We start from the raw sequence: 15,407 nt of genomic DNA on the forward strand, positions 1-15,407 counted from the left end.
GTGCATAGTATCCTGGATCCATGAAATAACTGGCCTTTAAAAATAAAAATCTGCCTGCCTCTATGGGAATTTAACATAGGGGTGTACTTACTTATGCCCCCTGTATTTTAAGGAAGTAACATTTATTTATTTACGATACATTATTCATTCACAAAGAAAATTGGTGTCCTTAAAGGTTGGATTTTTCCTTATTTTTTTAATTAAGGCATTAAGATCAATTTCCAAAAGATGATTTTTTTTTATTCCACTTTTTAGTCAACTTTACATGGGTTCATACACTTATGAGTGCCACTGTATTTTGCCTGAAATGACAACTGACAGCAGCAGAGAAAGAGAGAGAGAGAGACAGAGAAAATGGGAACCAAAGAAGTCTCCCTGAATGAACTTACGCTAAGGTTCAATTGTGGGCCACCCGATTATTTTTTGTATCACTCTCGCAATAGTCAACATGAAGATCCTTTTTAAATGACATGGTTGTTTACATATGTGCTCCCAATCTGCATCTGTAGGTAGTGTCACATTTGACATAATCTGAATAAAAAAGTCCCTGACAGACCAAATAGATAAAACAACACAATGTAATTTTGCTAAATAAAACACATTGAATTACATTTATTATTAATGTAACTTGTTTTTTATTTTCAACAAATTGTGTATCCAAATACAATACACATTTTCTATGGGCTCTAAGGCAAAATATCGGACACCCCGGGCCCCCCCTCTAGACCATTTTCTGAAACCATTATATATTTTGCTAGGAACTTTGGAATAGCTGCCATTATCAATGGTCTGGATACAGAATAAAAAAAAGTTGAGTTGTTTTCTCATAGTCAACCAAGTTGTCATTAGCAACTTAATCCATTCACTATCTATTTTAATGTCTTTCAATTTGCTTGGCTTGGAAAAGGTAGCCCTTTCTGGAAAAAAAACTGTCGTATGAATTTGACTCTATATTCACCCAATCCGTTTGTCCCTAAAATGTTGAATCTGTTTATAAAAGAAGTCCCGCCCACAACCTTTTGAGCCAATGGAAACACGAAGTAAGCCAGAGTCCTCTGCCACTGACAATTCGAGGTAAACTGGAAGCTGTCAAAAGCAACTCGACGAAAGTGAGTCCTACTGTATCCTGCTTTCTACTTTCTTCGACCACTACTAAAAGGTCATTCCGCCTTTTCAGAGATGTAACGAGTCACGAAAGAAGTTGTCTGAATCATTCAGCACGTTACCTCCGATATAAACAAAGTATAGCAAACAGTTAGCTAAACGCTAGAACGGTAACGTTAACGTTAGGTCGGGCTCTGCTGTGTAGCTTTCTATTGTTGCAAGCCTCTTTGCAATTGATAAATAAATTGAAATACACTCCTTATGGGTAGACACATGTATGTAACCTATGCAAGGAGCACTGAACTTGGCCCTAATATGCTAATATCAGGTATTCAACCAGGGGTGGAAAAAAACGGTATAAAGTGTATTTACTCACGTAACGTTACTGTACTTGAGTATTTGCATTTTATGCTACTTTATACTTCTACCCCATTACATTCACAGTGAACTATTATAATTTGTACACTGCTTCTTTATCTGACAGCTTTAGTTACAGCTGTTGGGGTTCTTGACTGAGTGGGTGCTGTTTATTCTCGAATAACATTATTAAAAACCAGTAATGTAACAGTGTTCTAACTTGACAGAGACCTTGATTTATTTGCAGCAATTAATAAAAGAATTGTCAGTGGCATGCAGAACAGATGGGTGTTTAAGCAATAGCGCTAAACGCTAATATGATCCAAATCATGGGAACCAAAAAGCTATATTTTGACTATCCATAGAGAAAACCAGCGACATGTGGATTTTCTATGAAATGAGAAAATAATGCACTTATGGATTAGTGAGAAAATCAGCGGGGCATTTAAATCATGGATACATTTGCTTAAAGTGCTCATATTATGCTGTTTGGCTTTTTCCTTTTCCTTTATAGTGTTATCTTTTTGTGCACGTTATAGGTTTACAAAGTGAAAAAGTCCAAAGTCCACCCCAAAGGGACTTACCATCTTCCAGAGAAAACACTGTTCACAAACTGCTCCAAACAGCTCTATTGTAGTCCAGCCTTTACTTCCGTGATGAACGTGCGTCACTTTGTAACACACGTTATAATGCTCGCCTAGCTGCTAACGTGGCACGTCCTCATACTCTGCTTCTGACTGGCTAGTAGTCCTTACCTAGGTACTGTCAGGGCATGCCCTCATACTCTGCTTCTGACTGGCTAGTAGTCCTTACCTAGGTACTGTCAGGGCACGCCCTCATACTCTGCTTCTGACTGGCTAGTAGTCCTTACCTAGGTACTGTCAGGGCACGCCCTCATACTCTGCTTCTGACTGGCTAGTAGTCCTTACCTAGGTACTGTCAGGGCATGCCCTCATACTCTGCTTCTGACTGGCTAGTAGTCCTTACCTAGGTACTGCATGTGCGACTCCCAAGTGAGATGTCTCACTCTGTAGCTAAAACAGAGAGCTCAACACACAGGGTGAAAAGAGGAGCTGCAGCAATGTGTAGTACAACAAAAATATGATGTTTTTTGAAAATGAAACCATGTAAACCTATTCTGATATAACCTTAAATACAATGAAACTGAAAATGAGCATAATATGAGCACTTTAAGTAAGATAGCTAGTAAGCCCACTTTATATTAGGTAGCCTAAGTAGTTCCCTGGGTAGGTTGTTCCAAAGTTAAAGTTCAACTTTTATCTTCCTTGGGACAGCAGCTTGTCAATAGAGCTATCCCTCGTAGGGTAGACAGTTTGGCTGGCAGTGTGTATAGATTTGTTACCTTAAAAGAAATTGAAGAGGAAAGAGATCCGTTTGAATCCATTTGACTTCATAGTGGTAAGTATTATGCTCTGTGTGGTAGTATAATAGATACACTGTAGTAGTACATACTGTCTGTGCTGACTTGGCAGGTATGATAGGATCATGAGTCATGGGCTCGAGGAAAGTGACATTTCAATAGTGTTGAATGTTCAAATACAGTTTGGAGTTGGGATTGTAAGGGGTCAGTGGTGGAAGAAGTATTCAAATCCTTTACTTAGGTAAAAGTACTATTACCAGACTGTAAAAATACTCAAGTAAAAGTCCTGCATTGAAAATGTTACTTAAGTAAAAATCTGTAAGTATCATCAGGAAAATGTAGCCTACTTAAAGTATTAAAAGTAAAAGTACTCAATGCAGAAAAATCCTCACATTTTAGAAACAGGAAACGATCCAAACAGTTCTGTCAATCAACACAGTGTTTAATCGGCTAATGATTTCAGCTGGACTTGTTGGAATATATATTGTTGGGTAGTTTAATTTATAATAAAACATCGTATTTTATAACTTACATGTGTTTTGTGTGCAAACATCTTAATTTGTAAAGTAACTAGTAATTAAAGAAGCCGCGGCTGCTGCGTCGAGGAGTAAACCTCTATATATGGGCGCCTGCTCTACCAGGTGAGCTAACCAGGCGCCCGTATCGAATATTTTTTAACGATACCCATCCCTATGGAAAATAGGTACACAGAAATGTCAATGGCCTGTGTGTATATCAGATTCTTGTCTTCATTCACAGGTTTGTCCGATGCAGTACTGCAGCACACGGGGTGGGGTCCATGGACGGGACTTCCGGGATGTGCTGTTTTCAGGCTACGCTCCAGACGGGGGGATGTTCATGCCCGAGAGTGTGCCTGTGCTGAGCCCAGACACCCTGAGGGGCTGGAGGGGGCTGACCTACACCAAACTGGTGGTGGAGGTTGCCTCACTGTTCATCCCCACTCAGCTGATCCCCAGAGAAGACCTGGAGGGTGAGCTGGTGAAATATTAACTGTTAGCATAACATGCCATTTGATATTAAGGGATGTTTGGTTTCCATACCATAGGGATAAATCAAAGAGGAAAACTTGGTAACTGTTTCAAATGCATTCAAAACGGGTCTGAAAAATGTAAAGTATTCATGACTAAGACTAAAGAGGCATAAAAGTTGCAAAAAACACAGGTGCGATTTCTAAAGATTGAAAATCGTACGTTACATTACATGTCATTTAGCTGAAGCTTTTATCCAAAGCGACTTCCAATGAAGTGCTTTCAACCTTGAAGGTACAAACTCTGGACAGCAAGAAGTAAGTGCAAGTACACTAGCTTTTACATCTACATCAGCAAGCAGGTTGGCTGATGCAGAGCGGAGTGAGCGGGCTGTAGCCTGACGTGGTCATACTCAGATTCTAGTCAGAAGATGAGTCTGATACTGCCCCACTGGGCTCTGATTATGGGGCGTGTTTCAACGGAACCAGGAAAGAAAGTGCCTCTGCACTCAATTGGATAGACCTACAACCAATCGGAGCGACGGAGTATGTGACGTACCTTGATCGCGGTTCTCCGTTCCTCTTTTAAAATGAATGCGCTGTCGATATCTTCTACAACAGACGCGATGGCGGAATCTACACATCTCAATTCTCCAGCGGCAGCCATCTTTGTTGTTAACCAATTCAACCCAGGCGCTCTTTGGTGATGTGGTTGATGTACGCTACTGTTGATCATCTGTCCATCATCGTATAAAGCCCGCCCTGACAATTTGATTGGTCCAAACAGCTCTGGTTCGAGCATAGTTGCTCCACAACGGATCAAGTCCAGACCGAACTTCCCGACCTCAAATGTAGTGGGCGGGGCTGGGCATCCAGGCTAGGCGGGCTGGGGTGTAGGGCTATAAGCTGGGCCTGATCCGTTCGTGGCCCTGTATGCAAAGTACTAGTGTCTTATACCAGATGCGGGCGAGACACTAGTACACACATTACATACACATTGTTAATATGTGTGTATCATTATATGCAAATTTATGATACCAATTAAAACCGATGAGAGAGACTTTGTTCAGAGTTTTTACCGAATGAAATGAAACGTATTCACAACACTAATTGAAGACGTTTTACATCTACAACAAGACATCGACAACAGAACTGCAAACAGCAAGAAGGTGATTTTCCCTCTTTCATCCTTTTTCCCCTGTCCTAGTCCTAGTGGGTGAAGCCCTGTCTGGTTTCTCAGTGCCTGAGGTGTTGAGAATCGCCCGGCTGAAGGAGGGTCTGTCAGTGCTGGAGCTCTTCCATGGAGACACCTTGGCCTTTAAGGACCTGGCTATGACCTGCACTGTGCGCTTCCTCGACTACTTCCTGCGAAAAGAGAACCGCAGAGCTACTGTTCTTGTAGGTAAGACTAACACCTACAGGACTCCAGACTTTTAAAACTTCTGAAGTAGAAGCTTTTTTTCATAGGTTGCACTTGTGCGCCTAACTTTTTCATTTAAGTGCAGCAGCATATAATTTAGCTGGACTTTTGGCACAGCGATAACACATTTCAAGCGTTACCTTTTTTGTCAGTAATTTCTTAACACATTATCAGTGGTGAAGTGCTATTTGTTTAAGTACCGGACCGCACCTGGGACGCGCACGGTTACATTGTGTCTTGTTTCAAGTAGGGAATCGACCGAGGCCAATACCGATTATTAGTAGTTAATGAAACCGATAACAGATATTTGGAACCGATATGCCTATAAAGTGAAAATGAAAATCTTTAAGTCAAAATTAAGATTTTAACTACTGCCGGCTACTTTAATGGTGCAGTGTTTTCTTGTCACTCAATGAGAGCCTTTTGTTTGGCTGATGGGGCTTTAACCCATCACCCCTCTCCACCTCTATAGTGCTGCTTTAATCTCTATAGCAGCAAGGACACACACAACCCACACTATTCACTATTCACAGCCAGAAATCTTATCTAAAAGCTTCAACTCACACAAAACTGGTGTACTCATAGCAGTCTAAAGTAAAATGTGCTATTTAAGAAGAAATATTTTCACGCTGCCCCCGATGCAGTAATAGTCTGGTCATTTGCGCTGTGTCGTTCAGTTTAGTTCAGTTCAGTGAACAGTCGACACAAAACCTCCAGAGGTTTCTGTGAGCTATCCCTGTAAATAAATAGTTTTTCATGAAAAAACACATCTATTTGGTTCTATCTGATGCAGTTCTATCTGATCCAAGTTGTAAGTATAGCGCATAACCTGCAGCGTAAAAACCTAAAAGGCATGAAACAAATGCTGAAATATTGTTATCAATTTCAGGATTTTTATTTTGTAAACTTAATGCTTAATATAATCATGGTGCAAAGTATTACATTATCACATTTTGTCTAACGAAAGAACGTCAATAAGTCTCCCCCTCAGCATTTATATTTGTCCCTCCATCTCTCCCATGGCCAGTGCGTCTTTCAGTTCAAAAGTGAACATACTACCTGCCATCTGACATCCATTCCCATCCTTTAATTATTTTTTAGAAATGGTATTGTTTATTCAAATGAGTCACATAAATAACATTACTGACATTATTATAGCGTCACAGTCGTATAGTGCACAGAGGACTCACAGAAAGTGTGATAGTTTTGTTTAATTTCTGATATTTTGTACCTATTAATACTGGGCCTACATACCTCAGTGTGATTGTAAATGCATTTTAGTGAATATTAGCGTGCAAATGAGTTTCTATGTTCCAATTTATTGTCTCAATGTGCTGTACGGCCATCATGCAAATACACCAATACAGCTGTAGACGATTAATGGTGTGGGCTTTGGCGGTTCTAGTGTTAAATGTCTCAGAGACAGCACAGATCATCAACTTTTATAATAAAATGAATGGGAGAGATTGGCCCTGTTCAGACCTGGCCTTAACGTGCATCCTGAGGGATTCGATCACAAGTGGTCAGCTATAAGTACAGTTGTGAATGCACCCAAGATAAACTGAGGACATATTGAGATTTGATCGCTCAGACCACATTCGGAGGTGATCTGGGCCGTGTATGGACACATTATTTTAGCAGTGTGTACACCAATATGTACTGGGCCACAGTGAAGGACTGCTTACTCAACTGACGTCCTCGATGTTCTCAAATCGCGTAAGCTGGCTTGGTCCACGCCGTCTAAAATGTTTTGAAAAGCCCATAGATCATGAGTACATCAAACATCTTTGTTTGTTTTATGTTTCTCCTTAGCCAGCTGTTTTAAAAAGTATTAAACATTGCAAAAGGCACAAACTATACAAAGTGTCATAGATAGTATCATAGATTATACTGTGAATGTAATGAATCTGAATCAGTCCATTTGTTGGTTTCCCCTCCAGGTACATCAGGGGACACAGGTGGCTCGGCCATCCAGAGTGCCAAAGGTCTCAGTGGGTTGGATGTGGTGGTTATTTACCCCCGAGGACGTATCACTCCAGTCCAAGAGAAACACATGATCACCTGCCTGGAGGACAACGTCCATGTGTTTGCAGGTAAATTAAAAGAGGCGAAGGGACTTATGGCTGATCTTTCACAATACAACAATCAAAATCAAATCAAGTGTGTGTTTTACCTCTGTAGCAGACGGCAGCTCAGATGACATAGATCAGCCTCTGCGGCGTCTTTTTGCCGACCAGGAGCTGGTCAGGTCTCACGGCCTGTTGAGCCTCAACTCAGTCAACTGGTCTAGAGTCATGATCCAGCTCGCCCACTTCATCTATGCTTACCTGGAGCTCAGTGGTATGGAGCAGGCCGAGAACGACGGGGACCTGCCTGAGCTGGAGGTGGTGGTGCCCACTGGAGGGGCGGGAAACATTGCAGGTGGGTTGAATACTCGCTCCAAAGGGGAACTACTATATAGCATTTTCAGGTTCATACTTGTATATTGTGTTTGTACTAGGACATGTTTACATGCTTTAAAGTTCAAAAACACCTTCTCTTTCTCATTGTCCATGTCCACTGCTCATATATTCATCCTCTGAGACGCTCTGTGGGAGCGCCTGTCTCTTTAAGCCCTCCTCCCGAGAAAGCCCAGTATGCTCTGAATGGTCAGCGTGTTTCCTGGAATCTCCGCTCCGCTGTTGTGTCACTAGTTGCAGCGGGAGCTACTGCAACGGAGAATATGGCAGGACTTTGTACCTTGAAATATCACCAATAAAAACTTGGTGAAAAATCACCAATAAAAACAGTAATGCGACCCGAAATTGGGGAGACTTTAACAACATTGGCAGCCAAGATGACATCTTTTACTGCAGTTAGCATGTAGCTACATGTGACACTGTTAACACTGCAGTAGCTTAAAAAAGTAGTTCCTGCCTGGAGCAGATGACCAATCCCATGTACCATAGAAGGCTGGCTAAGTGTTATGTGACATCTAGTCTATATCCTTGACGTTCCACTTCCAGGATTGCTCTGGTGCTGCAGGAAATTCCGCCAGATGCATGTATTTTCGCCGATGTCCGTTTGCTTCCGCTTTCTCTGTGTTGGACTCCGGTGGACTTATGAGGACTATGGTTAACTGCTCCTCAGATCTCTGCATGGTAAATTGAGACAGCTAGCTAGCTATTTTACAGTGGCTCCGTGCAGAGCTTAGCACCGCCCATTACGACTGTGATTGGTTTTAAGAAATGCAAATAAACCAGAGCACGTTTTTCTCCCATCCCAGAATGACCTTCCTCCGCTTCGCAGTGTGTGGATGGTCTGGCAAAGCGAGACTATGTGACACCTAGCCAAGTTTTGGCCACGTTTAACATGAAAATCCAATATTATAACATTGTAGATATGACAGAAAATACGGAAAAGCATAATATGTCACCTTAAAGTCACAGAGTCCACACGCGATGTGCCTCTGCGACACAAACTCTGCAGCGGCAGCCCAGTGAAAGAACCTCAGCCAGAAGCTGCAGCAACTCAAACCCAGCCACAGCAGGCAGCACAAGCCCCAGCATCAGAAGTCGGATTCCTGACTGCCCCGGCTCCGTCCCCGGATCAGCAAACTAGTCGCTGCTATTACACTTTTTAGACCCAGCAACAGCAGCCACAGGAACTTGAACCCACCCAGCTGGGTCCAATGGCAGCAACAGAATGTTTGCTTATCTGGTAGGGCTGTCCGGGATCAGACCCCCAGCGATGGGTCCTGCTCTGGCTGAACCAGAGGCCCAGCTGCCAACCAATGGTCCTTTTAATGGCCAACACTGCAAAATGTACACAATAGAAATACAGTACATCATGTGGACTCTGTGTTGAGGTGTGTGCCGGTTGTTTGTTGACGTTAGCGGACTCCATCTCTAAGCTAGCGTTAGTTAATGTTGCACACTGTTGGTGCTGTAGGGGAGCTGAAGAGAGGCAATTGACTCGGGTCATGCATAACATCAGATCCTTTGGATTTTCCCAGAAAATCCTGAGTCCATTACATAGAAATCAGTCCACAGGCAACCAAGAAAGTCGAGGAAGGTCTCTCTTTTTTTATTTTTTAAACAATTAATACCTGTTTTGGACAAATCACGTGGGAAGGTTTAAAATTACAAAGTGACAAAAAAAGTTAACTACATTTTAGTGTTTTTTGTGTGCCCCGATTTATAGTTATCAAAATTGAGCAACTAAGTTATCGACTAATTGTTATAGCATTCATTTCTGCAATTTAATTTTCTTGTAGTCAACATTTTCACAACCAAGGACTTCTGTCTTACCTTTGATCTGTGTAACGTAATGCAGTCATTTATCATTATAGCAGCAAAGGCATCACTTTTTTTTTTCCATATTATAACATGTTTCTCCCTTAACAAAAGCCTAATGAGAGTGTTTTCTGTCTGTCTGTCTGTCTGTCTGTCTGTCTGTCTGTCTCAGCTGGCTACATTGTAAAGCAGATGGGATTGCCCCTGAAGCTGGTGGCCATGGTGAATTCTAATGACATCGTGCACAGGACGGTAACCAGCGGGGACTTTTCCATGGAAGCTAATGTCACACAAACTTTGGCTCCTGCCATAGACATCCAGGTAACACAGTTACACAGGTTATAGTTACAACTGCTCATATCAACGAGATGTCAGTCTGAAGATGACTTTTGATAAGATCATATTATTATTTACATATTTACACAAGCGAATGAACATGTTCAGAACATTTCATGGCAATCTTCCTATTATATATTATAAAACATATCATTTGTGAAAGATTTACATATAGACCCCATGGTGGTGGATTTAAATCGCATCGAGTGTCTAAAAAGGAAAGGGACCAATATCTGAGGAGCACAAATCGGATCAGTAACGTGCTGCAGTGAGCACATTAGATTTTAAGAAGAAGTGCAAAAGTTTTTGGTCCAATAGGGGCACTTAGGAGAGGGTCACCCAAAAACATTAGGATTTGTTAGGACAATAAATCTCTGTATGATATTAGATGGCAATCTGGCCAGTGGTTGTTATGGTACGGACCAAACTGTTGGACAGTCTCATCCATTCACATTGCCTTCCACACAGTTAGGCATAAAGTAATTAATTAAAAAAATCCACAGCAGCACCGGCGGGATTCTATTTCATAGTACGCACAAGAACCTCAGCAACTTATATTTGCAGCAGAGTCATGCAGAAGGCCAAACACCACACACAGCCACACATAGTAACACACACGCACACATTCTCACATTCTCTTTTCATAGTTTCACACATGGTCCAAATAACAACCAAACTAATATAGGCCCATCTACGTGCGCTTTATAACTTGTTTGGTGATCCATTGTTTCACAGTTCTGTTTGCACATGCTCACTGTAAGGTTTCACTACGAGTCGGAGACAAAAGTACAGTTCTCGAATCAACCGTTTTATCAAAGCACTCAAAAGAGCGGCGAGTAAACTTACAGATGCGTCACAACGTGTCACAGAAAACAGCACTGTCACTCCCCAATAAAAAAACAACCCTGGTAACAACAGAGACAACAACAGAGATACATAAACAAATAATGCACGCACGGTGCGTACAGGATTACGGCTGCCGGCGCTACTGTGTGTACTGGTTGTATTTACATGTTTGATCATTCAGGATGCTGTGTCACGCTGCTCGATTTCTGGCCTGTAGGACCCGTACAACATGGAGCGAGTGTTCTGGCTGCTGCTAGGCAGAGATGGAGCTGCAGTGAAGAACATGATGGAGGAGTTTCAACAATCACATAGACACTCTCTGCAGGAAAACATCCGCAAGCTAGTACCAACCATTTAACATTTACTGCACCTGCTGTACACTTTCAGGCATGCTTATCTTCTATGTGTGTAGTAGAACTACAACCCCCCCCATCTGCCAAGCTAATACTTTTTATGATCTGTCCCTCTGTTTTACTTCTAGTTGTCACAAGTTTTATCCACTGGAACAGTGGCTGACGAAGGGATCCTGGAGACCATGAGGAGATGCTGGGAGGAGAACCAGTATGTCCTGTGTCCTCACACAGCTGTGGCTGTATGGCATCACTACCACTGTTCTCACAGCCCCAGGCCCAACAGGTCAAACATACTGTGTTCATCTATTTAGCCCAGGGGTCGTCAACGTTTTTTAAACCAAGGACCCCTTAACTTAAAGAGAGACGGAGCAGGGACCCCCTACTACATACATTGTATAAAATGAAGTTGCATATTAAACTAGGCCTACAATAATGTGTAGGGTGGCCTAAAGCCTTTATACCTTTTTAGTGCATAGAATACTAAGCTGTTAAAATAATAATTGTCAGCATGATTTTTTTAAATCATCTTTCAATGTTACACATACATGTGGCACAGTGAATCTTTAGGATGAATTGTATCTGTGGATGTGTCTTAGTGACTACCTTACCTATAGGCCAATAAGCCTATCATCAGTGGGGATTTATATTTGCTAATATGTTGGATTCATGTTAAGACATTTTCAATTTTGAAAAAACTTTCCAAAATTAACAATAATTTGGAGGCCCCCCTGCAGTGACTCTGAGGACCCCCTATGGGTCCCGGACCCCCTGTTGAAGGTCTCTGATTTAGCCACATATACATACAAGACATTTGTGACTTCACTGCAAAACACGGACTAACAGGGTTTCTGCGGTCGTCAAGTCTTAAAGGCAGGGTTGGTAATGTTGAAAAGCTAGCAAGATTTGAAAGTAGCATCTCCTCAAGGCTCCTTATAACCTCTCCCCCCGACCTCGGGGCTACAACCGAAATGCCGCTGTGCCGCCGCTTCAGAGTAGAGCACAGAAAGGACTTCAATTTCACTCATCAAAAACTACTTCTTGGGCCCTATTTTAACGATCTAAGCGCACGGCGTGAAACGCCTGGCGCATGTGCGTTTAGGGAGTGTACGGATCTACTTTTGCTGGTTTAATGGCGGAAAAAAGGGTCCTTGCACCAGGCACCATTAATTCAAAGGTGTGTTTTGGGCGTAACATGCAATAAACCAATCCGAGTGTCATCTCCCATTCCCTTTAAAAGCCAGGCGCGTTTGGACCTTGGCGCATTGCTATTATGATGGAGGATTTGCACCGTAATATTTTTATTTTTAATCTTTTGCATGTTTATGTGCTGCTGCGCGTCCCTGTGTGTGTAACAAGCATAGTGTGCACGCTCTGTGCACGAGCCTAGGAGCATTTTACTAACACGCTGTTAAAATAACAACGAAATGCTGCGTTATTGACTTTAAACCAGGTTTTTATGGGTCAGTGGCGCAGTCACTTTCCGCTGCCTCAAGATAGCAATATGGCCAGAATGCACCTGAACACACCTCCCTGTAAGACCATACAGGTAGGTGTGTTCATGGGCGCAGGTCGGTCTGCGTCGGTCTTAAACTAGCAAAGACACTGGTGTCGGGCTTTGCGCTGCGCCGCGCCGGGTGCAAGATAGGACCCATTGTCTCATTTACTGCGGCTTTGGCAACATTTGCTGAGTTTTCTCCTCCATTCTCCAGTAGACTTGCAATAACTCTGGCGACGAAAACACGCTCTGAGCTCAGGCTCGTACCCGGGAGGGGTAGAGTATGCACAAAGGGGCAAGGAGGCATGTCATTGGTTCTTTCCAAGCAAAGTGGACCGCAAACCAGTGTCTGGTGGGCGTTTTTGGAGGATTACAGCAGCTACAGATGATGGGGGTTTTTTCGCTTCTTTTTTTAGAGCCCATAAATTATTTATTGCCGTTCGGATGGAAGGACAATTTAAAACAATATATCAAAAAGTGTATATTGGAACTAGTTACCAACCCTGCCTTTAAAGAGGACATAAACTGAAAGAAAGATCTAAACGGGCAAAGGACCAAAAAAAAAAAAGAAAATAACCTTTTTGAAAAGCTCCAAAACACAAGTAATCATTAAATATTTTAGACCAGTCGCAAAACAGTCACACTAAAAGGCCTGAAACAACAGCCATGCAAGCAGCTTTGTGAGGCTAGACTTAGGCACAGCAGTGTTTTAAGCTGAATGCTAACACCATCATGCTAATATGCACACACATTTTACCATGGTCACTTGATTTAATATGTTAGCATGCTAGCAAAACAAATAACAAATTACGACAAAATTGGTCTTTGCTCGACTTACTGAAGCAAAGGTCTTATCCAGTTTTCTAAGTAATTACTAAAACTTTTTTTTGCAGGTGTTACATTGCAACAGCATCTCCAGCCAAGTTTCAGGCAGCAGTGCAGAAGGCTGGCCTGACCTTTGACCTACCTGAGGCAGTGCTGGCGTTGGACAAGTTGGCTATCCGTTACGAGAACCTGGAGAGAAGCCAGAACTGGTGCAAAGACTGGGAGGACAGACTGAGAGAGAAAATCCAGTCTGTGAGCTCAGCCAGGAAAAGCAGAGGGACTTATTACATCTGATTAGGAAATATTGTAAAATAGGGTTTTACTTCAAAAACAATGAACAATTTCCCTGAGGGGATCAATAAAGTATTCGTTTTCCGAAAACCTGATTGGCCATGAAACTGTAAAGCCAGGTGACTCTGGCAGCTTGTCCTTGATCTATGTACTTCCTTATCTTATCTTCTACAGTGATGTCATACGCCACAAACCAATCAACTTTTCACAATGTTCAATCTTCCTTCCACAACTGTAAATGAACGCTGAATAAAATAAAACTGAAGTTGAATTGTCTCAAAAACAATAATCAATTTAATTGCACACATCTGAGACCTACCATTCAAATGTTAGGTTTCCATAACTGACTGATATATTTACCCTTCAGGAATACAGCTGATGTTCTTGTCTAGCTGTAATGAGTGCAACAGAACCATAAGGTTCTACATCCACCACCTGGAACTATCAAGGAAAAGCTAAATGGAAGGTGAATAAAGATGTTTTAGGTATTTGTATTAATATGTCTTATCTTTAAAGTCAGTGGAGGGACCTATACGCAATGTTTGTTTAGTTTGGTTTCATTGTCATTCCAACCATATCCACATAAGAACAAATAGGCAGCAGAATGAGGAGTAGTTCCTCTTAGGAGCAGGACAGACAAAGCATATATACATCAGACAAAATCAGGGATTTAATACACATGGTTGCCCCGTCTCTGTGTCCCACAAAGGCACGTCTATCAAAAAGGAATAAAAGTTTGGATGATATGGTGATAGCAATTATGGGCTAATCGTATTTATTTACCTCTAGAGGGGCAACTCAGGCAAAGAGGGAAAATGGGTGGTTGCTCGGGTAACTATAGCCTCGCCTTGTGCACTTCCCTGGTTAAATACTTTGAATGTAAAATATTAATTTGTAGTAACCCCATCGATCAAATATGCAATATTTACCTCTGAAATGTAGTGGAGTAAAAGTATAAAGCAGCAAACAGAAATACTCAAGTAAAGTATAAGTGCCTTAAATTGTACTTTACTTGTATCTTAAGTGCAGTACTTAGTTACTTTCCACCACTGCTATTATAAATATTATTAGTAACATATGTGCTTATTCTTCTTTGACATGTCAAAATGCCTGCTGTGAATAAGGTAGGTTGTGTATAAATGTATGTGTGAATTATACTGTAAATAATGCAATGGTAACGATGCAAAAAAGCAAGAATATGTTAGGTTGCTCAAATGTGAGGAAGTGGTGGATTTGGACAAAGGACAAGTAGGCCCAGTGATTTCAAGGGCAATTGCTGTTGGACTTTCACAATGCTGAGACTTGAGTGTGGTAATTATTGACTATAGTTATCTGCAGTGGTGGTAATATATTATTCAATATATTATATTTTATATATATATATATAATTAATGTATTTACTTCATCTCAATATTTTGTATGATAAATTGTAAGTCTAAGGTCTATTCTTGGGGTGGCGCCATAGCTCGCATAAGGCTCGTCAGACAGCATGAGACTCTAGGTTGCTAGTTGTACTGACTTTTTTAACTTGATGCCTAAATGCAACACCACGTCCGAGATGCATATGTACAATACACTACAGGAGTTCGCTGAAGATCACAGTAACCCTTTATTTAGATTGTAATAAATGAAATAAACTTAAAGTGTTGTAAGGATATGTTTGAGATTTGTTTTTGTTCTAGTATAAATAAATGTGAATGAGTTATGCAAAAAAAAACTTAGATAAATAGATAATAA

At 41.5% G+C, this 15,407-nt stretch overlaps 1 protein-coding gene across 3 annotated transcripts; it reads left to right on the forward strand.

Moving 5' to 3' along the window:
- Nucleotides 1-1,033: 1,033 nt before the first annotated feature.
- Nucleotides 1,034-13,941, forward strand: thnsl2 (threonine synthase-like 2). Of its 3 annotated transcripts, none has more exons than XM_078272078.1 (9): nucleotides 1,034-1,109; nucleotides 3,602-3,833; nucleotides 5,038-5,232; nucleotides 7,191-7,343; nucleotides 7,432-7,671; nucleotides 9,697-9,845; nucleotides 10,924-11,049; nucleotides 11,188-11,342; nucleotides 13,448-13,941. In XM_078272078.1, exons 2-9 carry the CDS (start codon nucleotides 3,611-3,613, stop codon nucleotides 13,671-13,673), a joined length of 1,467 nt encoding a protein of 488 aa, XP_078128204.1. In that variant the 5' UTR covers nucleotides 1,034-1,109; nucleotides 3,602-3,610; the 3' UTR covers nucleotides 13,674-13,941. The 3 variants fall into 3 exon arrangements, with proteins under 3 accessions (XP_078128204.1, XP_078128206.1, XP_078128205.1); XM_078272079.1 differs by having other exon boundaries at nucleotides 1,070-1,159; XM_078272080.1 differs by lacking the exon at nucleotides 13,448-13,941 and having other exon boundaries at nucleotides 10,924-11,093; nucleotides 11,188-11,275.
- The last annotated feature ends 1,466 nt before the right edge of the window (nucleotides 13,942-15,407 follow it).

The sequence above is a fragment of the Sander vitreus genome, chromosome 16, assembly GCF_031162955.1.
Source record: "Sander vitreus isolate 19-12246 chromosome 16, sanVit1, whole genome shotgun sequence".
In the NCBI taxonomy this organism is placed as follows: domain Eukaryota; kingdom Metazoa; phylum Chordata; class Actinopteri; order Perciformes; family Percidae; genus Sander; species Sander vitreus.